Source organism: Salvelinus namaycush, chromosome 9 (assembly GCF_016432855.1).
Source record: "Salvelinus namaycush isolate Seneca chromosome 9, SaNama_1.0, whole genome shotgun sequence".
Lineage (NCBI taxonomy): Eukaryota > Metazoa > Chordata > Actinopteri > Salmoniformes > Salmonidae > Salvelinus > Salvelinus namaycush.
In genome coordinates this window covers 3,749,144-3,775,092 of record NC_052315.1, presented here as the reverse complement: position 1 = coordinate 3,775,092, position 25,949 = coordinate 3,749,144, and the positions used below count along the sequence as shown (strand labels likewise).

Sequence of the window (25,949 nt, the reverse complement as noted above, 5' to 3'; positions counted from 1 at the left end):
GGTTTGTTTCCAGGTTGTATCACATACGGCCGTGATTGGGAGTCCCATAGCGTGGTGCACAATAGGCCCGGCGTCGTCCGGGGTAGGCCGTCATTGTAAATAAGAATTTGTTCTTAATTGACTTGCCTAGTAAAATAAACAATACACAGTCAGATATACACAGACCAATAGCTACCGTCTCAGATGATCTATTACAACAGTATCCAGACTGAAACATGTGGATACTGAGGTCAGTGAGGTCTGCACAACGCATCACATGGGGGAAAACTACCTGCCCTCCAGGACACCTACACCACCCGATGTCACAGGAAGGCCATAAAGATCATCAAGGACAACAACCACCCGAGCCACTGCCTGTTCACCCCGCTATCATCCAGAAGGCGAGGTCAGTACAGGTGCATCAAAGCAGGGACCGAGAGACTGAAAAACAGCTTCTATCTCAAGGCCATCAGACAGCCACAACTAACATTGAGTGGCTGCTGCCAACATACTAACTCAAATCTCCAGCCACTTTAATAATTAAAAATTGGATGTAATAAATGTATCACTTTGGCTCCACAAAAGCCACGGCCCTTGCAGAGCAAGGGGAACCACTACTTCATGGGCTCAAAGCGAGTGACGTCACCGATTGAAACGCTATTAGCGCGCACCACCACTAACTAGCTAGCCATTTCACATCCGTTGCACAAGTGTTTGTGACCATTAACATCTGCTAACCATTTGTATGTGACCATTAACATCTGCTAACCATGTGTATGTGACCATTAACATCTGCTAATCATGTGTATGTGACCATTAACATCTGCTAACCATGTGTATGTGACCATTAACATCTGCTAACCACGTGTATGTGACAAATAACATCTGCTAACCATGTGTATGTGACCAATAACATCTGCTAACCATGTGTATGTGACCAATAACATCTGCTAACCATGTGACCATTAACATCTGCTAACCATGTGTATGTGACCATTAACATCTGCTAACCATGTGACCAATAACATCTGATAACCATGTGTATGTGACCATTAACATCTGCTAACCGTGTGTATGTGACCAATAACATCTGCTAACCATGTGTATGTGACCAATAACATCTGCTAACCATGTGTATGTGACCATTAACATCTGCTAACCATGTGTATGTGACCATTAACATCTGCTAACCATGTGTATGTGACCAATAACATCTGCTAACCATGTGTATGTGACCATTAACATCTGCTAACCATGTGTATGTGACCAATAACATCTGCTAACCATGTGTATGTGACCAATAACATCTGCTAACCATGTGTATGTGATCATTAACACCTGCTAACCATGTGTATGTGACCAATAACATCTGCTAACCATGTGTATGTGACCAATAACATCTGCTAACCATGTGTATGTGACCAATAACATCTGCTAACCATGTGTATGTGACCAATAACATCTGTTAACCATGTGTATGTGACCAATAACATCTGCTAACCACGTGTATGTGACCATTAACATCTGCTAACCACGTGTATGTGACCAATAACATCTGCTAACCATGTGACCAATAACATCTGCTTCTCACGACTCTAATAACCACTGACATCTACTGAATAAATGCAATATTATCATCAGATAGAATTTTGAATATTAAATCAGAAGGACGTCGTTTTGATTTGGAGATCTATTCTGTCTCTATTGCATTTTTTTTAGGATTTGATTTATGTTTTTATTTTAGATTTCTCACATATTTTCTTACGAAGATAAGGTGCACAATTTTTTTTATTTTTTCCCGTTTATTTATTCCAAATTAAATATTTTAAAACGTTTCCGTTAAATATATTCAAAATACAATTTACTGTGTCATCGTGACGTGACATCTGCAATACGGGATCCTCGGGACGTCCATACCCTAAACCCTAACCCAAAGATACTTTGGAGGAGATGGGAAACTCCATGGAAATTGTGTTAATGGCCATTGTGTACGTTGCCCATGCGTCGTCGTGCATTGTTTAAATTGCCCATGCATTCTGGGTGTGTAGGGGACAAGGAAAGCACTACTTCAAGTAGTGAATGGGAGTTAATTGGGCGTCGATTAAAAAAAAAAACATTAGCAAGAATTTCGTGAACAAGGAAGTACAATATTACAAATATTTTCCACGATATCATATAGCTTTGGAATAGTGTATTTTAGAGGAAAATAGCCAGGTTTCTCGATTCATAGCCTGACTTTTATTTTAGCAACCGCGTGACGTGAACGCGATTGGTCGACAGTCTGCCATTCCTCAAGTCACTGCCCAATGGGATTCCTTTTCCTCCTCTCTCTAATATCTCTAACTGTACTGTCTTTGGTTGGGTTGTTTTGGGATCACCATGCGCTGCATGCCGGGATACACCTCCGTGTTGACACAAAATGGTCGAGTATGTTTTGTGACCCGGGAGTTTAGCAGGCCTAAAAGTTGTACCTTATCATTCGGCACGCAGAACAGCTATTTGAATAGTACATAGTAGGTAAGTGCTAAAGATAGTTTTATAGAAAGGACATTTATACAGCATGAGAGCAAGACTTGTCGAAGGAAAGCTGATTCTGCCACAGACAGACACACAGTCCGCCCTGCATGACTCGGATAGCACTCACAGGTCGGTAGCATACAATATCTATCTAACACCGGGGATATTATTGGACTGCAATCTTGTCACAAAAGTGACGAGGACGCGATTGCATGAACAGAATGTCTAAAGATCGCCAAAATACCCGTTCACATTTGCAGCGATGTTTACTTGTCCACTTTGGCATATCAAGCGCTTGGGACTATACGGTTCTATCTTTACATAGCAGAAGAATCTGGACACCCCTTCAAGTTAGGGGATTCAGCTATTTCAGGTTCACCCGTTGCTGACTGGTGTATAAAGTTGAGCACACAGCCATGCAATCTGTAGGAAAACATTGGCAGTATAATGGCCTTATACTGAAGGCCACACAAGCTCACAGAAAGTGACCACCGAATGCTGTAACACTTAAAAATAGTCTGTCCTCGGTTGCAACACTCACTCCCGAGTTGCAAACTGCCTCTGGAAGCAACGTCAGCACAATAACTGTTCGTCGGGAGCTTCATGAAATGGGTTTCCATGGCCGAGCAGCCGCACGCTAGCCTAAGATCACCATCCGCACAATGCCAAGCGTCGGCTGGATTGGTGTAAAGCTCGTCGCCATTGGACTCTCACGCTTCACCATCTGGCAGTCCGACAGATGAATCTGGGTTTGGTGGATGCCAGGAGAACATACCTGCATAGTGCCAACTGTAAAGTTTGGTGGAGGAGGAATAATGGTCTCGGGCTGTTTTTCATGGTTCGGGCCCCTTAGTTACAGTGATGGGAAATCTTAACGATACAGAATAAAATGACATTCTAGATGATTCTGTGCTTCCAACTTTGTGACAACAGTTTGGGGAAGGCCCTTTCCTGCTTCAGCATGACAATGCCCCCGTGCACAAAGTGAGGTCCATACAGAAATGGTTTGTCAAGATAGGTGTGGAAGAACTTGACTCCCTCAACCCCATCGAACACCTTTGGGATGAATTGGAACGCCGACTGCGAGCCAGGCCTTATCGGCCAACATCAGTGCCCGACATCACTAATGCTCGTGGCTGAATGGAAGCAAGTCCCCCACAGTAATGTTCCAACATCTAGTTGAAAGCCTTCCCAGAAGAGTGGAGGCTGTTATAGCAGCAAAGGGGGGACCAACTCCATATTAATGCCCATGATTTTGGAATGAAATGTTTGACAGGCAGGTGTCCACATACTTTTGGTCATGTAGTGTATTTACATATAACTAGGAATAAAATGACATACTGTAAACAGTAGCGGTAGCATATGTGATGAGTCAAAATATTTCATGCAAAAAAGGGTCAACTATTTAACTATTTATCAGTCATCGGTTGAGGTAGAAAGCCTTGTTCAGCGTTATGTCAACAACTCCATAAAACAATTTGAATGCAGATAGAACCGCAGCTATAGTCCCAAAGCTCTCGATATCCTGGGTTTCCCTTTGCAAGAAATAGCTGACCCTACTGTTACGCTTGTTGACACAAAGCCCGTTTATGCTTGATCTGGGCGATGTGGCCTGGTGGTTCCGTACGGAGGGTGTGACGCAATTGCGGAGCCCCCGTAGGCTTGCAGAGGCCAAATCCAGCTCCGGTCCGCATCGCCATGCGCCTCCCAATATGTTGGAACAATGCAGAGAGCTCCGTATAGCTCTGCATTGACATGATTGGTTGACGGTAAGTGGGGGCAGTCCGTGTAAACACAAACTCACTTCCTTCACAAGATCTCTGCGACCGCAAGAAATATAGTACGTCCTGACTTCTGCAGAGGCCACATCTCAGTAACTGATCCGGATTAACCATGAATCTGCTTTCTGAGCTGCGCTGGGGGCAGAACGCAATCATGGTCACATTGACACCGTGGAGCCGGCGTTAGATATGGGTCGGAAAACATACCTCGATATAGGGATGGGATATGCCACTGTACTCCACATTTTGACCTTTATCCACACTGATACATCTACAAGATTGAAATAGTGTTTAGGGAACACTATTTGACTAAAGAGACCCAGAAAAAACTACCGGCTAATATTTTTTTTTTTTTAAATGAATATTTCAGTTAACTAAGACAAAACATAGTCTCAATGTGACTAAAGTCTGACTTCTAAGTGCAATGGACAATAGTTTTTGGAGAGATTGTGAGCTTTTCAGTGACGAGCACAATTAAAGCTGCAATATGTCACTTTTTGGACGACCTGACCAAATTCACATAGCAATGTGAGTTATAGATCTGTCATTCTCATTGAAATCAAGTCTAAGACGCGGTAGATCTGTTCTATCTGCACTATTTCTATGCTGCCCGATCTTAAGTTTAGTTTTTGCGTCTTTTACTCTCGATTTTGTACACCAGCTTCAAACAGCTGAAAATACAATATTATTCGTTATTGAAAATATATTTCACAGTGGTTTAGATGGTTCACATAATTTCAGTTTGTGTGATAAAACAAGTAATATATAGGTAAGAGAATTATTGTACTATTAGAATTTTGCAACCAGGAAAGGGCAGAGAGATTTCTGCATATTTCACCTTTTATTATTACCAGCACAGATGTCCAGTACTGTTCAGCAGTGGGAAGTATGCATCACAAAGCCTACATCAGCTGGTGAGCTGCGGGGGAGCAAGCCGATGACTGTGGGCAGACTGGCTCCGCCTCCGATTATAGCCTACGCATCGCACAGGTGACTCTTGCTTCACCATCAGAAAGCAGGCTGTCTTTGAATTTGTAGTCTCGCTCAACCCTCACACTTTTCCCACTGCATTTCATATGAGTCATTCCACATCAAAAAGTATTTCAACACCCACCATCTCAGATTGTTCTGAAATAGTTTCTGTAGTTAGAAACAGATAAGATTAGCATTCCTGAAATCTAATTTTGTTTAAATGTATTCGATTTTTTTGAAATTCACCTAATTGATTGCACCCAAATTGGCTTTTTTTTAAAAAATATTTATAAAATTCATATAATCTTCAATAAAAATAGTACTTAACATCCGATTTGGACCATAATTATTCCTACCAATGTCTTAAAATGTGAGGAATCCAATAAAATGGTCAAAAGCAACCCACGGACCGCCCACACCCCACGCCAATCCCACCCCAACGACCAGTATACAGTATCAATTCTCTGTCTGACAAGTAGTGTTAAACTGCTGCTTGGAGTATTGCTTCTTCTTCCTTTAAAATATTCTCCTTTTAATATCTGACTGGGTAAATAATCCCTCTTTCCACTACACTATATCTGACTGGGTAAATAATCCCTCTTTCCACTACACTGTATCTGACTGGGTAAATAATCCCTCTTTCCACTACACTGTATCTGACTGGGTAAATAATCCCTCTTTCCACTACACTGTATCTGACTGGGTAAATAACTTTATTTTGAGTTAATGGGCACCCAGTGACTGACTTGAGCACTGGGACTCGCACTTCAGCCTTAGGGACTCGTGACTGGACTCGTAACTCAAGCCATTGATGACTCGGACTCGAGCACAAGGGGACTTGGGGACTCGATTCGGACTCGACTACATCACAGGGTGAAACAGTCATTAGCCCAGTGTGGCTGTGGAGCGTTGATATCAATGACCTGACCGAGTGACGGGGGTGCAACAGGTACTACTTTACAGCACCATCTGTTGATTGTGTTTATCTCTCCTCACTCTGCTAGTGTGTGTCTGTTCTATAATATCTGTTTAGGCTGTATTAGGAATTTACATGGACAGATAATTCTTTCTATAATATTCTTCTATATGTTTGTCATATTTCTACTCTTGGGAAGAGAATAGGATGTTTTGCAGAGCAAAACATATAGGTAGGACAAGGCTATATATGTTTATGTTTACTATAGGTTCACGAGGCACTACGAATGTGATGAAACAAATGAAAGGGCATTTAGTTGACTAAACTGTTTTTGTAGTTTTGACAATAATTAGACTAAATCATTATTCAAATTACATGATTTGCGTCACGTTGAACAATAAAGGAGCTGATTGGCTGACACTGCCATTCCTAATTGGCTGCGGTGGCTACTGCTAGTTAGCATGAAGACGAAAAGGGCAGTTTTCCAGGAACACTAGCAGTATTTCTTCTCGATGGAGCAGTGTGAAAAAAGGTACAAATTGAGTACATTATCCCATCCCTGCATTGAGGTACATTTTCCGACCCACATCTCACACCGTCTCAACAGTGTCTTAATGTAACCATGATTGCGTTCCCAGCTCAATTTAAACAAGCGTAATGGCAGGGTTGGTATCTTCTGGGTAGGTTTCACTTTGCTCACCTCGAACTAGCATCATGTATTTATTCTTCTCCTCTAGCTGCCCTCTAGCTGCCCTCTAGATGCCCTCTAGATGCCCTCTAGCTGCCCTCTAGCTGTCCTCTAGCTGCCCTCTAGCTGTCCTCTAGCTGCCCTCTAGCTGTCCTCTAGCTGTCCTCTAGCTGCCCTCTAGCTGCCCTCTAGTTGTCTTCTAGCTGCCCTCTAGCTGCCCTCTAGCTGCCCTCTAGTTGCCCTCTAGCTGCCCTCTAGCTGCCATCTAGCTGTCCTCTAGCTGCCCTCTAGCTGCCCTCTAGTTGTCTTCTAGCTGCCCTCTAGCTGCCCTCTAGCTGCCCTCTAGCTGCCCTCTAGCTGTCCTCTAGCTGTCCTCTAGCTGTCCTCTAGCTGTCCTCTAGTTGCCCTCTAGCTGCCCTCTAGCTGCCCTCTAGCTGCCCTCTAGTTGCCCTCTAGTTGCCCTCTAGCTGCCCTCTAGCTGTCCTCTAGCTGCCCTCTAGTTGTCTTCTAGCTGCCCTCTAGCTGCCCTCTAGTTGTCTTCTAGCTGCCCTCTAGCTGTCCTCTAGCTGTCCTCTAGCTGTCCTCTAGCTGTCCTCTAGCTGCCCTCTAGTTGCCCTCTAGCTGCCCTCTAGCTGCCCTCTAGCTGCCCTCTAGCTGCCCTCTAGCTGTCCTCTAGCTGCCCTCTAGCTGCCCTCTAGTTGTCTTCTAGCTGCCCTCTAGCTGCCCTCTAGCTGCCCTCTAGTTGCCCTCTAGCTGCCCTCTAGCTGCCCTCTAGCTGCCCTCTAGCTGCCCTCTAGCTGCCCTCTAGCTGCCCTCTAGTTGTCTTCTAGCTGCCCTCTAGCTGCCCTCTAGTTGTCTTCTAGCTGCCCTCTAGCTGCCCTCTAGCTGTCCTCTAGCTGTCCTCTAGCTGTCCTCTAGCTGCCCTCTAGTTGCCCTCTAGCTGCCCTCTAGCTGCCCTCTAGCTGCCCTCCAGTTGCCCTCTAGCTGCCCTCTAGTTGCCATCTAGTTGCCCTCTAGTTGCCCTCTAGCTGCTGCTGTGGTGACAGACACGTGAGAGGTAAAGAAGTGTCTGTCCTCTAGCTGTCCTCTAGCTGCCCTCCAGTTGCCCTCTAGCTGCACTCTAGCTGCCCTCTAGCTGCCATCTAGCTGTCCTCTAGCTGCCCTCTAGCTGCCCTCTAGCTGCCCTCTAGCTGCCCTCTAGCTGCCCTCTAGCTGCCCTCTAGTTGCCCTCTAGCTGCCCTCTAGTTGCCCTCTAGCTGCCCTCTAGCTGCCATCTAGCTGTCCTCTAGCTGCCCTCTAGTTGTCTTCTAGCTGCCCTCTAGCTGTCCTCTAGCTGCCCTCTAGCTGCCCTCTAGCTGCCCTCTAGCTGCCCTCTAGCTGCCCTCTAGCTGTCCTCTAGCTGTCCTCTAGCTGCCCTCTAGCTGCCCTCTAGCTGCCCTCTAGCTGCCCTCTAGTTGCCCTCTAGCTGCCCTCTAGCTGCCCTCTAGCTGCCCTCTAGCTGCCCTCTAGCTGCCCTCTAGTTGTCTTCTAGTTGCCCTCTAGTTGCCCTCTAGCTGCCCTCTAGCTGCCCTCTAGCTGCCCTCTAGTTGCCCTCTAGCTGCCCTCTAGCTGCCCTCTAGTTGCCCTCTAGCTGCTGCTGTGGTGACAGACACGTGAGAGGTAAAGAAGTGTCTGCCCTCTAGCTGCCCTCTAGCTGCCCTCTAGCTGCCCTCTAGTTGCCTTCTAGCTGCCCTCTAGCTGCCCTCTAGTTGCCCTCTAGTTGCCCTCTAGCTGCCCTCTAGCTGCCTTCTAGCTGCCCTCTAGCTGCCCTCTAGCTGCCCTCTAGTTGTCTTCTAGCTGCCCTCTAGCTGCCCTCTAGCTGCCCTCTAGCTGCCCTCTAGTTGTCTTCTAGCTGCCCTCTAGCTGCCCTCTAGCTGCCCTCTAGCTGTCCTCTAGCTGCCCTCTAGTTGCCCTCTAGCTGCTGCTGTGGTGACAGACACGTGAGAGGTAAAGAAGTGTCTGTCCTCTAGCTGCCCTCTAGCTGCCCTCTAGCTGCCCTCTAGTTGCCCTCTAGCTGCCCTCCAGTTGCCCTCTAGCTGCCCTCTAGTTGCCCTCTAGTTGCCCTCTAGCTGCCCTCTAGCTGCCCTCTAGCTGCCCTCTAGTTGCTGCTGTGGAGACAGACACGTGAGAGGTAAAGAAGTGTCTGTCTGACTAGCCGATGTTTCAACATGACATCAATGTAACCAGCTGATTCTGAAATGTGTTACAATGTAACAACAAATGGAAGGAGCTTGTTGCCATGTGTCCTGTAGCCTCTCAGCAGTAGCCATATCCCGAGTGACTGACCATGTCGAAGACGGCAAGTCAAATATGAAGTAGTTGTCTTCCTATAGCTGCTTATTCGTTGGCCTAGTTACGCACTTTCATTTAGACAGTCCTTCAGAAGCCTCATATATATATAAACCCTTTTAAATCAAAGGTTAGTTTGTTAACATCCTCCCGTCTTGTTTCAGACCATTGCCTACATCATAGAGGACGCTAAAACAAGCCGAATGTAAGTGTGAGGTACAAGAATGTTACTACTGCTAATAACCATGTCCCATATTAACCACGGAGCCACAATGATTCTCTTAATCCTATGTGGACTGAGGCGGGATATCTCCATGCTGATTTGATTTGTCACCATGGTGATTCACACAGTTACAACATTTTTTTAAATTAAAATTTAAAAAAATGAGTCATCGCTTTTGGCATGGACCATTTGGCAACATTGTCGCTCAACTGTAGACGTCTAAATTTTTGTCCAAATGCATGCAATACTCTGATTTTTAAACTTATGATTAGTACATATTCATAGTTGTTGCACTGCACGTTTATTCTTAATGTTATTGGGTTTTTTTTTTGTGCTTTTTTAAAACAAAATTGTAAATATAATGTATCCTCTCTGTTATGGGGGTCGTTCCGAGGTCGTTCCACCTCAAAAAAGCACAAAGAGGAGTTTGACACCCACCGTCTGACTGTTCTGAAATTGTAAGAAACAGATCAGATTAGAAACAGATCAGATTAGAAACAGATCAGATTAGAAACAGATCAGATTAGAAACAGATCAGATTAGAAACAGATCAGATTAGAAACAGATCAGATTAGAAACAGATCAGATTAGAAACAGATCAGATTAGAAACAGATCAGATTAGAAACAGATCAGATTAGAAACAGATCAGATTAGCGTTCCTGCTGCATTGTTTTGTTGAAATATAATTTGATCTGAGAAATTAAGCTAATTGATTGCACCCAAATTGTCCATTTTAATTTATAGGATTCATATAAATTAACGTTTGACCATTTATTTCGATTCTTCGTGTCTAATTCATTGTTCGAAAAAAGTTTGGTCCAAATCTGATGTTGGGCACTATATTTATTGAAGATTATATGAATCCTATAAATGTAGGTGCAGTCAATTAGCTTAATTTCTCAGAGATTAAATTATATTTCAACCAAATAATGTTGCAGGAATGCTAATCATATCCATTTCTAACTACAGAAACATTTTCAGAACCATCGGAGGTGGCGGGTGTCACGGCTTGCTGAAATGACAATGTTAGTTCTGTGGTGAGCAAGCTTCCTTTTTCGGTGGTTGTCATACTAAAACCTTGTCACTTCCTGTTTGAATGTCCTGTACAGGAAGAGAGCGGCTGCAAAGCATCTAATTGAGCGCTACTTTCGCCAGTTAACAGAGGGCTGTGGAAATGGGGCCTGCACGAATGAGTTGTGTGCTTCGTGTCTTGGTTTTCAACCGCTGGATCACAACACGGCGGCCATCAGAGCCCTGGAGCTCTATAAAATTAACACCAAACTGTGTGACCTTCACCCCTCCGCTGCCTTCCCTGACAACAACAGTGCCGAGGACACACAACCTGCCTTATTGGGCGACCGCCACGGGAAGATGACAGACAACCTGTTTCCCCCTAGGGAAGACTTCAGAGGTAAACACTCACATAAATACACACTGGCTGTATCCCAGATGGCACCCGCTTCCCTATATAATGCACTACTTTTGACCAGGGCCCTATATAATGCACTACTTTTGACCAGGGCCCTATATCATGCACTACTTTTGACCAGGGCCCTATATAATGCACTACTTTTGACCAGGGCCCTATATAATGCACTACTTTTGACCAGGACCCTATATAATGCATTACTTTTGACCAGGGCCCTATATAATGCACTACTTTTGACCAGGGCACTATATAATGCACTACTTTTGACCAGGGCCCTATATAATGCACTACTTTTGACCAGGGCCCTATATAATGCACTACTTTTGACCAGGGCCCTATATAATGCACTACTTTTGACCAGGGCCCTATATAATGCACTACTTTTGACCAGGGACCGGTTTCCCGATAGCGATAGAATTTAGGCTTACGAGTGTCTTCAACGATGCGTATTTCCTACATCGGCCGAAGGTGTAACATGCGTTTCCCAAAACGGTACACGGAGAGGAAGGTTCACATTGAGGCGTCGTGTTGATACTGATCGGATGGGAAGAAAGGAGGCGCTGCTCTCGGATCAGAGTTCTCCCTTTCCAGTCTTACCTTAACATTATAATTATTCCACAATACTGACGATGGATCAGCTCCTAGAGAGATATTACCACTAGAGGTCGACCGATTATGATTTTTCGACGCCGATACCAATTTATTGGAGGACCAAAAAAAGCCGATACCGATTAATCGGCCGATTTAAAAAAATATATATATAAATAAATAAATAAAAAATAATAATAATAATATATATATATATTTTTATTTTTTTTGTTGTAATAATGACAATTACACCAATACTGAATGAACACTTATTTTAACTTAATATAATACATCAATAAAATCAATTTAGCCTCAAATAAATAATGAAACATGTTCAATTTGGTTTAAATAATGCAAAAACAAAGTGTTGGAGAAGAACGTAAAAGTGCAATATGTGCTATGTAAGAAAGCTAACGTTTAAGTTCCTTGCTCAGAACATGAGAACATATGAAAGCTGGTGGTTCCTTTTAACATGAGTCTTCAATATTCTCAGGTAAGAAGTTTTAGGTTGTAGTTATTATAGGAATTATAGGACTATTTCTCTCTACCATTTGTATTTCATATACCTTAGACTATTGGATGTTCTTATAGGCACTTTAGTATTGCCAGTGTAACAGTATAGCTTCCATCCCTCTCCTCGCCGCTACCTGGGCTCGAACCAAGAACACATCGACAACAGCCACCCTCGAAGCAGCGTTACCCATGCAGAGCAAGGGGAACAACTACTCCAAGTCTCAGAGCGAGTGACGTTTGAAACGCTATTAGCGCGCACCCCGCTAACTAGCTAGCCATTTCACATTGGTTACGCCAGCCTAATCTCGGGAGTTGATAGGCTTGAAGTCATAAACAGTTCAATAGCTGCTGTCAAACGCACGAAAGTGCTGTTTGAATGAATGCTTACGAGCCTGCTGCTGCCTACCATCGCTCAGTCAGACTGCTCTATCAAATCATAGACTTAAACTATCATTTCGAAAACAAAACGTTTATTCTTTCAGTGAAATACGGAACCGTTACGTATTTTATCTAACGGGTGGCATCCCTAAGTCTAAATATTGCTGTTACATTGCACAACCTTCAATGTTATGTCATAATTATGTACAATTCTGGCAAATTAATTACGGCCTTTGTTAGGAATAAATGGACTTCAAACAGTTCGCAACGAGCCAGGCGGCCCAAACTGCTGCATATACCCTGACTGCTTACACGGAACGCAAGAGAAGTGACACAATTTCCCTAATTATAAGAAATTCATGTTAGCAGGCAATATTAACTTAAACAGGTTTAAAAAATATATAATTGTGTATTGATTTTAAGGAAAGGCGTTGATGTTTATGGTTAGGTACATTGGTGCAACGACAGTGCTTTTTATTGCAAATGCGCCAAACGGTTAAATCATCACCTGTTTGTCGAAGTAGGCGCATCGATTATATGCAACGCAGGACACGCTAGATAAACTAGTAATATCGTTAACTAGTGATTTATGTTAAGATTTAATGATTTTTATAAGATAAGTTTAATGCTAGCTAGCAACTTACCTTGGCTTCTTGCTGCCCTCACGTAACAGGTAGTCAGCCACGCAGGCTCCTCGTGTACTGCAATGTAAGGCAGGTGGTTAGAGCGTTGGTCTTGTATCCGGAAGGTTGCAAAAACGAATCCCCGAGCCGACAAATCTGTTGTTCTGCCCCTGAACAAGTCAGTTAACCCACTGTTCCTAGGCCGTCATTGAAAATAACTGACTTGCCCAGTTAAATAAAGGTGTAAAAAAAAAAAAGAATCGGCAAATCAGTGTCCAAACATACTGATTACCGATTGGTATGAAAACTTGAATTCCGATTAATGGGTCGACCTCTAATTACCACCTATGGCTGAAAAGATTGAGATGGCTTAATCTAATACATAATAATAACGTGAGTTTACGTTACCTAATAATAATGCACTGAATCAAGACTTAGCACATCATTGCTCACATGTTACGCACCATGAAGAATATTGAGACACAAATTACAGACAGTAGTAGGCCTAGCCTACAATTTGCAAAATAGAACTCCGTTCAATACACATGAAACTGATTTCAATATGATTGAAATACATACGGTGCATTCGGAAAGTATTCAGACCCCTTCACTTTTTAGACATTTATTTACGTTACAGCCTTATTCTAAAATGGATTCAATAAATTGTTTTCCTCATCAATCTACGCTCAATATTCCATAATGACAAAGCGAAAACAGGTTTTTAGAAATGTTGGCAAATTTATTACAAAGAAATAAACAGATACCTTATTTAACTATTCAGAACCTTTGTTATGAGACTTTAAATTGAACTTTGGTTTATCCTGTTTACATTGATCATGCTTGAGATGTTTCTACAACTTGAATGGAGTCCACCTGTGGTATATTCAATTGATTGGACATGATTTGGAAAGGCACACACCTGTCTATGTAAGGTCCCACAGTTGACAGTGCAAAAACCAAGCCATGAGGTCGAAGGAATTGTCCGTGGAGCTCAGAGACAGGATTGTGTCGAGGCACAGATCTGGGGAAGGGTACCAAAACATTTCTGCAGCGTTGAGGCCACTGTGTTATTGGGGACCTTCAATCATTCTTAAATGGAAGACGTTTGGAACCACCAAGACTCTTCCTAGAGCTGGCCGCCCGGCCAAACTGCGCAATCGGGAGAGAAAGGCCTTGGTCAGGGAGGTGACCAAGAACCCGATGGTCACTCTGACAGAGCTCCAGAGTTCCTCTGTGGAGATGGGAGAACCTTCCAGGACAACCATCTCTGCAGCACTCCACCAATCAGGCCTTTATTGTAGAGTGGCTAGATGGAAGCCACTCCTCAGTAAAAGGTAAATGACAGCCCGCTTGGAATTTGTCAAAAGGCACCTAAAAGACACTCAGACCATGAGGAACCAGATTCTCTGGTCTGATGAAACCAAGATTGAATTCTTTGGCCTGAATGCCAAACGTCACATCTGGAGGAAACCAGGTACCGCTCATCACCTGGCCAATACCATCCCTACAGTGAAGCATGGTGGTGGCAGCATCATGCAGTGGGGATGTTTTTCAGCAGCAGGATCGAGGGAAAGATGAACGGAGCAAAGTACAGACGGATCCTTGAGGAAAACCTGCTCCAGACTCCGACTGAGGCGAAGGTTCACCTAACAGGACAACGATCCCAAGCACACAGCCAAGACAACACAGGAGTGGCTTCGGCACAAGTCTCTGAATGTCCTCGACTGGCCCAGCCAGAGCCCGGACTTGAACCCGATTGAACATCTCTGGAGAGACCTGAAAATATCTGTGCAGCGATGCTCCCCATCCAACCTGACAGAGCTTGAGAAGATCTGCAGAGAAGAATGTGAGAAACTCCCCAAATACAGGTGTGCCAAGCTTGTAGCGTCATACCCAATAAGACTGGAGGCTGTAATCGCTGCCAAAGGTCCTTCAACAAAGTACTGAGTAAAGAGTCTGAAAACTTATGTATGTCATATTTCTGTTTATTTTTAATACATTTGCAAACATTTCTAAAAACCTGTGTTTGCTTTGTCGTTATGGGGTGTTGTGTGTTGATTGATGAGGTAGAAAAAACAAACAATTTAATCAGTTTTAGAATACGGCTGTAACGTAACAATGTGGATAAAGTCAAGGGGTCTGAATACTTTCCGAAAGCACTGTATAGGGCTCTGGTCAATAGTAGTGCACTAAATACGGAATATGGTAATATGGGACGTGGTATGTAGGGAATATGGTGCTGCTGAATGTGGTGACACGGTATGTAGGGAATGTGGTGACACGGTATGTAGGGAATGTGGTGACACGGTATGTAGGGAATGTGGTGACACGGTATGTAGGGAATGTGGTGACACGGTATGTAGGGAATGTGGTGACACGGTATGTAGGGAATGTGGTGACACGGTATGTGGTGACACGTGGGAAGCAGACACAAACTTATTTTTTTCTCTTCATTCATGCTATTCAATATTCATTATTTTTAGAGAGATTAAAATGGTTGCTCACTATTTTTCTCTTATCTGTTTCCAGATGTGCATTACCTGACCGAGGAGAAGGTGTATGAGATCCTGAGTATCTGTGAGGGTAAGAAGGACTACTCTCCTCTGATCCGAGTCATCGGGAGGATCTTCTCCAGCGCTGACGGTCTGGTGCGGAGCTTCAGGAAAGACAAGGAGCAACACCCCAACACCAAGGAGCAGCGTAAGACCCACCAGGCCAAAGACGAGGACAAGGACGAGGACGACAAGGAGAGAACCACCGCCATGGAGCAGGAATCAGAGGCCTCAGCGTCCATGGAAGGAGCGACGGGATCGACGGAGAACAGACTGGGTCCTGTGGAGGTCTCAGTGGACATAGAAGCTGTGAGGAGAGTGTACGACAGACTCCTCTCCAACGAGACGATGGAATCAGCCTTCCTCAACGCCCTGGTCTACCTAACTCCCAACGTAGAGCTGGATCTAACCTATCTGGACGTGTACGACACCAACCCAGACTACCTGAACATCTTCGTCATCGTGATGGAGAACAGCAGCCTCCACAGCCCAGAGTACCTGGAGATGGCCATGCCTCTGTTCTGTAAGTGTATGAGTAAACTCCCTCTGCCTGCCCTGGCCAAGCTGACGCGCCTGTGGTCTCGGTACAGTGTAGAGCACATCAGGCGTATGATGGAGACCTTCCAGCAGCTCATCACCTACACGGTAACCTTACATTCTTTATCTGATTTTGAGGTTTTTATTTCATTCGTGCTCGCAGTCGACAAGACTGAATTATACGGAATACGCAGTTACATGCATTCAATGTTTTATGTACATTATTTTGTCTTTTTGTCATTTTCTGCCTACCTAAAACGTTGATTACCTCTGTAATGATTAGTTCTCTATCAAAATTAACAGCACAGGATACAGCAGGTGGGAAAAGTACAGTGAAATGCTGTTATACTAATGTGTTATTATTATTATCGTCATTAAGGTGATCAGCAACGACTACGACAGCGACAGTCTGGTAAACGATGACGAGGGCGTTGTGGCGGCCACCAAGTGTCTGAAGGTATGTTAGTCGTTTATCAGACGCTTATCAGACGCTTATCAGACGCTTATCAGACGCTTATCAGACGCTTATCAGACGCTTATCAGACGCTTATCAGGCGCTTATCAGACGCTTATCAGACGCTTATCAGACGCTTATCAGACGCTTATCAGACGCTTATCAGACGTTTATCAGACGTTTATCAGACGCTTATCAGTCGTTTATCAGACGCTTATCAGACGCTTATCAGACGCTTATCAGACGCTTATCAGACGCTTATCAGACGCTTATCAGACGCTTATCAGACGCTTATCAGTCGTTTATCAGACGCGCTTATCCAGAGCAACATCGCATTCATCATCTTAAGGTAGCTAGGTGAGACAACCACATTTTACTTCACTTTTAAAAGCACTGAAGTTCACAGCCTTGCTCCCCTCTTATCGGACAGACGTGCTCGTTCCATACAACCAAGGAGCTGATCACAACCAAGGATCTGGTCTATAACAATACCTGGTGTTACAACCAAGGAGCTGGTCTATAACAATACCTGGTGTTACAACCAAGGAGCTGGTCTATAACAATACCTGGTGTTACAACCAAGGAGCTGGTCTATAACAATACCTGGTGTTACAACCAAGGAGCTGGTCTATAACAATACCTGGTGTTACAACCAAGGAACTGGTCTATAACAATACCTGGTGTTACAACCAAGGAGCTGGTCTATAACAATACCTGGTGTTACAACCAAGGAGCTGGTCTATAGGAATACCTGGTGTTACAACCAAGGAGCTGGTCCATAACAATACCTGGTGTTACAACCAAGGAGCTGGTCCATAACAATACCTGGTGTTACAACCAAGGAGCTGGTCTATAACAATACCTGGTGTTACAACCAAGGAGCTGGTCTATAACAATACCTGGTGTTACAACCAAGGAGCTGGTCTATAGGAATACCTGGTGTTACAACCAAGGAGCTGGTCTATAGGAATACCTGGTGTTACAACCAAGGAGCTGGTCTATAGGAATACCTGGTGTTACAACCAAGGAGCTGGTCCATAACAATACCTCTAGTTACAACCAAGGAGCTGGTCTATAACAATACCTCTAGTTACAACCAAGGAGCTGGTCTATAACGATACCTGGTGTTACAACCAAGGAGCTGGTCTATAACAATACCTGGTGTTACAACCAAGGAGCTGGTCTATAACAATACCTCTAGTTACAACCAAGGAGCTGGGCTATAACGATACCTGGTGTTACAACCAAGGAGCTGGTCTATAACAATACCTCTAGTTACAACCAAGGAGCTGGTCTATAGGAATACCTGGTGTTACAACCAAGGAGCTGGTCTATAACAATACCTGGTGTTACAACCAAGGAGCTGGTCTATAACAATACCTCTAGTTACAACCAAGGAGCTGGGCTATAACGATACCTGGTGTTACAACCAAGGAGCTGGTCCATAACAATACCTCTAGTTACAACCAAGGAGCTGGTCTATAGGAATACCTGGTGTTACAACCAAGGAGCTGGTCTATAACAATACCTGGTGTTACAACCAAGGAGCTGGTCTATAACAATACCTGGTGTTACAACCAAGGAGCTGGTCTATAACAATACCTGGTGTTACAACCAAGGAGCTGGTCTATAACAATACCTGGTGTTACAACCAAAAATAAAAAGCTGATATGTTTTGAGTCCTTTTCCCCTGATTCGGACTCTCCAGTTCGACAGAAATCGTGGTGAATCCTGCCGACAACGCCAACTGTAGCAACAGCTCAAACCAAGTTTATTCACCCAATGGGTCAGACAGCTGAAAAGACAAAGACATATTTACACAAGCACTTGCATTTATACCTTCCTCCTATGCTGAGTCTCCGCCTTACACATCTGGACAGCCAATACATCTCTGTTGCTGGACAGGACTTTAGTGATGCCTGTTCTATCTCACTTCATTTGACCTGACCTCGGACCAAATTCTTCACTCCTCCCCAACTCACGGCCGTCCTGCTGCCTTGTACCCAGACTGTGGCCCTTCTCCTTTCCATAGGATACCTGATGTCTAACAATAACATGTTCTGACTGAACGTAAACGCTCTGCATTCCCCCTCTCTCCCTCAGTGACATGAATGAGGATATTTCAAGTTTAGAAGTCCGAACCCGTCACAGTTAACCGGGGCTGCCTAGTGGGGCAGAAATGTGACTGACTTGTTAGGAAGGTGGCATCCTATGACGGTGCCACGTTGAAAGTCACTGAGCTCTTCATTAAGGCCATTCTACTGTCAATGTTTGTCTATGGAGATTGCATGACTGTGTGCTAGATTTTATACACCAGTCAGCTATGATAGCCGACTCCAGTCATTTGAACGTGTGTCGACATAGTTTTGTATATATATATATAGTGTACACTGGATTTGCTCACCAAGATGACGTTGAATGTTCCTGAGTTGTCTAGTTACAGTTTTGACTTAAATCGGCTTGAAAATCAATGGCCAGACTTGAAAATGGTTTTCTAGCAATGATCAACAACCAACTTGACAGATCTTGAAGAATTTTTTTAAAGAATAATGTGCAAATATTGTTCAATCCAGGTGTTGAAAGCTCTTAGAGACCCAGAAAGACTCACAGCTATAATCGCTGCCAAAGGTGATTCTAACATGTATTGACTCAGAGGTGTGAATATTTATGTCAATTAGATATTTCTGTATTTCATTTGTCAATAAATTAGCACATTTCTAAAAACATGTTTTTCACTTTGTCATTTTTGGGGTGTAGATTGGTGAGAAGAAGAAAAAAAAAATGTAATCCATTTTAAATGAAGGTTGTAACACAAAGTGGAAAAAGTCGAGGGGTTTGAATACTTCCTGAAGGTGTAGAACCAAGGAGAATCCTTGATCAGATCCCCACAGCTATGGAAAGAAGATATTTTTATACATGTTATAGTTGTAATTGATTGTTTTCCTGTAAAGTGTGTTGTGATTTTAATCGTGTCTGATTCTGTTTGAAGCTGGTGTTCTACGCCAACGTGCTGGGAGGTGACCTCGATACGGGCCACAACGAAGAGGAGGTAAGAGATATCGTCCGGCTGGAGCAGCCTAATGATTATCTAATAAACTCATAATCAACTAGAAAGGAATTTGTCCATGGAGAGAAGTTGTGTGACTTGCTTTAACTGTTTAGGTAGCCCTATCCAATCACAGCCTAGCATCCCATATACCTATCCCATCACAGCCTAGCATCCCATATACAGGGGGTGTAGCCCTATCCAATCACAGCCTAGCCTCCCATATACAGGGGGTGTAGCCCTATCCAATCACAGCCTAGCATCCCATATACAGGGGGTGTAGCCCTATCCAATCACAGCCTAGCATCCCATATACAGGGGGTGTAGCCCTATCCAATCACAGCCTAGCATCCCATACAGGGGGTGTTGCCCTATCCAATCACAGCCTAGCATCCCATACAGGGGGTGTTGCCCTATCCAATCACAGCCTAGCATCCCATACAGGGGGTGTAGCCCTATCCAATCACAGCCCAGCATCCCATACAGGGGGTGTTGCCCTATCCAATCACAGCCTAGCATCCCATACAGGGGGTGTAGCCCTATCCAATCACAGCCCAGCATCCCATACAGGGGGTGTTGCCCTATCCAATCACAGCCCAGCATCCCATACAGGGGGTGTAGCCCTATCCAATCACAGCCCAGCATCCCATACAGGGGGTGTAGCCCTATCCAATCACAGCCCAGCATCCCATACAGGGGGTGTTGCCCTATCCAATCACAGCCTAGCATCCCATACAGGGGGTGTAGCCCTATCCAATCACATCCCAGCATCCCATACAGGGGGTGTAGCCCTATCCAATCACAGTAACTTATCTAATAAACTCAAACTGTTTAGGTAGCCTTTGCCACTTCAATATGGATTGAAAATGACATATTTTGTCTTGACTGATAACCATTATAAATTTGAGCACAATACGCAACAAGAAGTTGTGTTCTGACAGATGAGACGTTGAGGATTATAATAAATACCACTGAGGTCATATAGTCTCACAGGGCCTTACCTCTGGACAGGACACTGGTCTATCACAGGGCCTTACCCCTGGACAGGACACTGGTCTATCACAGGGCCTTACCCCTGGACAGGACACTAGTCTATCTCAGGGCCTTACCCCTGGACAGGACACTGGTCTATCACAGGGCCTTACCCCTGGACAGGACACTGGTCTATCACAGGGCCTTACCCCTGGACAGGACACTGGTCTATCACAGGGCCTTACCTCTGGACAGGACACTGGTCTATCACAGGGCCTTACCTCTGGACAGGACACTGGTCTATCACAGGGCCTTACCCCTGGACAGGACACTGGTCTATCACAGGGCCTTACCCCTGGACAGGACACTAGTCTATCTCAGGGCCTTACCCCTGGACAGGACACTAGTCTATCACAGGGCCTTACCCCTGGACAGGACGCTAGTCTATCTCAGGGCCTTACCCCCAATCTTATCTCCTTAATGTTGAATGCCAAGCAGAGACACATCAGGTCCCATTTTTAGAGTTCTTTGGTATGACTTGGCAAGGGATTGAACTCGCAACCGTCCAATCTCAGGGCAGACACTCTAACCACAAGGACACTGAGTTGGTAATAGAAGGTGGGTTATGTAGTCATTACCCCAGCATGTCTTCCAGTGGAAGATTCGGACGGGACTACTTTTACCGAACTGCCCATGTAATTGTTTTTTTCCTCTCATTCAAAATTGACCGTTATGAGGGAAGGCTGTTCTGGGCGTGAATATATTTCACATGTCGAGGGACAGTCTAATAGTGACCTAAAGACCTTCAGTTCACATGTCAAGGGACAGTCTAATAGTGACCTAATGACCTTCAGTTCACATGTCGAGGGACAGTCTAATAGTGACCTAATGACCTTCAGTTCACATGTCGAGGGACAGTCTAATAGTGACCTAATGACCTTCAGTTCACATGTCGAGGGACAGTCTAATAGTGACCTAATGACCTTCAGTTCACATGTCGAGGGACAGTCTAATAGTGACCTAATGACCTTCAGTTCACATGTCGGGGGACAGTCTAATAGTGACCTAATGACCTTCAGTTCACATGTCGAGGGACAGTCTAATAGTGACCTAATGACCTTCAGTTCACATGTCGAGGGACAGTCTAATAGTGACCTAATGACCTTCAGTTCACATGTCGGGGGACAGTCTAATAGTGACCTAATGACCTTCAGTTCACATGTCGAGGGACAGTCTAATAGTGACATAATGACCTTCAGTTCACATGTCGAGGGACAGTCTAATAGTGACATAATGACCTTCAGTTCACATGTCAAGGGACAGTCTAATAGTGACCTAATGACCTTCAGTTCACATGTCGAGGGACAGTCTAATAGTGACCTAATGACCTTCAGTTCACATGTCGGGGGACAGTCTAATAGTGACCTAATGACCTTCAGTTCACATGTCGGGGGACAGTCTAATAGTGACCTAATGACCTTCAGTTCACATGTCGAGGGACAGTCCAGTAGTGACCTAATGACCTTCAGTTCACATGTCGAGGGACAGTCTAATAGTGACCTAATGACCTTCAGTTCACATGTCGAGGGACAGTCTAATAGTGACCTAATGACCTTCAGTTCACATGTCGAGGGACAGTCTAATAGTGACCTAATGACCTTCAGTTCACATGTCGGGGGACAGTCTAATAGTGACCTAATGACCTTCAGTTCACATGTCGAGGGACAGTCTAATAGTGACCTAATGACCTTCAGTTCACATGTCGGGGGACAGTCTAATAGTGACCTAATGACCTTCAGTTCACATGTCGAGGGACAGTCTAATAGTGACCTAATGACCTTCAGTTCACATGTCGAGGGACAGTCTAATAGTGACCTAATGACCTTCAGTTCACATGTCGAGGGACAGTCTAATAGTGACCTAATGACCTTCAGTTCACATGTCGGGGGACAGTCTAATAGTGACCTAATGACCTTCAGTTCACATGTCGGGGGACAGTCTAATAGTGACCTAATGACCTTCAGTTCACATGTCGAGGGACAGTCCAGTAGTGACCTAATGACCTTCAGTTCACATGTCGAGGGACAGTCTAATAGTGACCTAATGACCTTCAGTTCACATGTCGAGGGACAGTCTAATAGTGACCTAATGACCTTCAGTTCACATGTCGGGGGACAGTCTAATAGTGACCTAATGACCTTCAGTTCACATGTCGGGGGACAGTCTAATAGTGACCTAATGACCTTCAGTTCACATGTCGAGGGACAGTCTAATAGTGACCTAATGACCTTCAGTTCACATGTCGAGGGACAGTCTAATAGTGACCTAATGACCTTCAGTTCACATGTCGAGGGACAGTCTAATAGTGACCTAATGACCTTCAGTTCACATGTCGGGGGACAGTCTAATAGTGACCTAATGACCTTCAGTTCACATGTCGAGGGACAGTCTAATAGTGACCTAATGACCTTCAGTTCACATGTCGGGGGACAGTCTAATATTGACCTAATGACCTTCAGTTCACATGTCTAGGGACAGTCTAATAGTGACCTAATGACCTTCAGTTCACATGTCGAGGGACAGTCTAATAGTGACCTAATGACCTTCAGTTCACATGTCGAGGGACAGTCCAGTAGTGACCTAATGACCTTCAGTTCACATGTCTAGGGACAGTCTAATATTGACCTAATGACCTTCAGTTCACATGTCGAGGGACAGTCTAATATTGACCTAATGACCTTCAGTTCACATGTCGAGGGACAGTCTAATATTGACCTAATGACCTTCAGTTCACATGTCGAGGGACAGTCTAATAGTGACCTAATGACCTTCAGTTCACATGTCGAGGGACAGTCTAATAGTGACCTAATGACCTTCAGTTCAGAAAGGCTAAATAACAGTAAGCACCATGAACACCATGAACCTGCAGACATTTAATTACCTGACGGATTTGGCAATTTATAAATTCTTGGGTCAATATCGTCTACTTCCGTCTTTAAAAAGAGAAGTATGGCACTATGAAAGATGTGACGAAACAGATCATTCATCTGTACGCTACGTGCAAACCACTTTGTTTAAAGCATCAATTTAGTCCCATGTTCTGCCCCAAACTGGGTGCAGAACCTGTTAAACTCCCTGAAAACACAGGGATGATGCTTCACACAGGTTAGTAATGTCAGAGGACCTGGCAGTTTCCTGGAAAACAGGAGGGTTTTTAATAACCTTCTTGACAAGTAAAAATGACTGACATGGCAGATTCGGACGGGACAAAAATGACAGACATGGCAGATTCGGACGGGACTAAAATGACAGACATGGCAGATTCGGACGGGACTAAAATGACAGACATGGCAGATTCGGACGGGACTAAAATGACAGATGTGGGGATTTTTGCTTGTGCACATGATTTACATTACCGGAGCTCCCCCAGTAAAACGTATCCTGTCCGAAAAGGGCTTAAGATAGTATTTTATAACTTAGCTAGCCATGTTGGCAGTAGAATAAGCTTCCAAATGATGCCCGCCTGACCCAGATTGTGATTTATAATGGAATGTTTTCGGGTTGCGTAAACAACAGCAGTAATTGTGTGATGGTGGGGATGTGTTCCTAACAAGAAACTACAAGTTTGCTGGATTCAGTTCCTCAATGGCAAAGCTGTGAGGTCAAAAAAGCACCTTGTGTCATAATGCATTGAAATTACTTACGATCTGCACAGTTTGGAGAGGTGTGGGTCCACTTGGAGACACCAGTTAGTCCTCTCACTGAAACCCACAGTTTGGAGAGGTGTGTGTCCACTTGGAGACACCAGTTAGTCCCCTCACTGAAACCCACAGTTTGGAGAGGTGTGGGGCCACTTGGAGACACCAGTTAGTCCTCTCACTGAAACCTACAGTTTGGAGAGGTGTGGGGCCACTTGGAGACACCAGTTAGTCCTCTCACTGAAACCATTGTAATTGTTTTTTCTTATCTTGTACCTACTCCAAAAGTCGAATTAATATTCTTATCATGTTACTGTAAGTATCATGAGTATTTTCAGATTTCGCTATCAACAAATAGTGAAAGTACATCAAATCAACAATGTGTAATGTTTGGATTCATTCTTGTCAGATGTACAGTTGTGTCCTCACCTTTTGGTCGAATAATAATTTACCCATAATCCTCAGTGTTCTCTTTCATGGTTCTGTAAGGAACGTTTCAATTTGGCCCTATCCATGTAGGTGAAGTGTTTTTATGGTAGTGGGAGAAGTTTTAAAATAAAATGCAAATTTGATCAGGAGGAGGAGCCCCCGTCTGAGTCCAGCGAGCTCACCCTGCAGGAGCTCTTAGGGGAGGAGAGGAGGAACAAGAAGGGTCTCCGGGTCGATCCTCTGGAGAAGGTGAGGAGAGACGACCACAATGGGAAATTAAACTTTATTTTAAAGAATGTACTTTTTCTTTGTTATCCTCAATAATTTACAGTGGGGTCAAAGTATTCAGATCGCTTGACTTTTTCCACGTTATGTTATGTTACAGCCTTATTCTAAAATGTATTAAATAGTTTTTCCCCTTCATCAATCTACACACAATATACCCCATAATGACAAAGCAAAAACTGGTTTAGAAATTATTGCTATTTTATTCAACAACCCCAAAAACTTAATCACGTTTACATAAGTATTCAGACCCTTTACTCAGTACTTTGTTGAAGCACCTTTGGCAGCGATTACAGCCTCGAGTCTTCTTGGGTATGACGCTACAAGCTTGGCACATCTGTATTTGGGGAGTTTCTCCCATTCTTCTCTGCAGTTCCTCTCAAGCTCTGTCAGGTTGGATGGGGAGCGTTGCTGCACAGCTATTTTCAGGTCTCTCCAGAGATGTTCGATCAAATTCAAGTTCGGCCTCTGGCTGGGCCACTCAAGGATATTCAGAGACTTGTCCTGAAGCCACTCCTGTTGTCCTGTTGGAAGGTGAACCTTCACCCCAGTCTGAGGTTCTGAGCGCTCTGTAGCAGGTTTTCATCAAGGATCTCTCTGTTCTTTGCTCTGTTCACCCATCCCTGCTGCTGAAAAACATCCCCACAACATGATCCTGCCACAACCATGCTTCACCGTAGGGATGGTGCCAGGTTTCCTCTAGACGTGACGCTTGGCATTCAGGCCAAAGAGATCAGTCTTGGTTTCATCAGACCAGAGTATCTTGTTTCTCATGGTCTGAGAGTCTTTAGGTGCCTTTTGGCAAACTCCAAGCGGGCTGTCATGTGCCTTTTACTGAGGAGTGGCTTCCGTCTTGCCACTCTACCATAAAGGCCTGATTGGTGGAGTGCTGCAGAGATGGTTGTCCTTCTGGAAGGTTCTCCCATCTCCACAGAGGAATTCTGGAGCTCTGTCAGAGTGACCATCGGGCTCTTGGTCACCTCCCTGACCAAGGCCCTTCTCCCCTGATTGCTCAGTTTGGCCGGGCGGCCAGTTCTAGG

At 44.4% G+C, this 25,949-nt stretch overlaps 1 protein-coding gene across 3 annotated transcripts in view; it reads left to right on the top strand.

Annotated features, from left to right (window-relative positions):
• Positions 1 to 2,386: 2,386 nt before the first annotated feature.
• The window catches only part of LOC120053596 (ubiquitin-protein ligase E3A-like), a 37,415-nt gene continuing 13,852 nt past the window's right edge, over positions 2,387 to 25,949 (top strand). For 2 of the 3 annotated variants that reach the window (XM_039000734.1, XM_039000735.1), the window contains exons 1-7: positions 2,387 to 2,496; positions 9,346 to 9,386; positions 10,515 to 10,816; positions 15,466 to 16,133; positions 16,405 to 16,482; positions 19,469 to 19,528; positions 24,772 to 24,873. In XM_039000734.1, coding sequence (XP_038856662.1) covers positions 9,385 to 9,386; positions 10,515 to 10,816; positions 15,466 to 16,133; positions 16,405 to 16,482; positions 19,469 to 19,528; positions 24,772 to 24,873 — 1,212 coding nt within the window. In that variant the 5' untranslated portion in view covers positions 2,387 to 2,496; positions 9,346 to 9,384. Of the gene's footprint in view, positions 2,626 to 9,345; positions 9,387 to 10,514; positions 10,817 to 15,465; positions 16,134 to 16,404; positions 16,483 to 19,468; positions 19,529 to 24,771; positions 24,874 to 25,949 lie in introns of all 3 variants that reach the window. The other variant, XM_039000733.1, reaches the window with a different exon arrangement.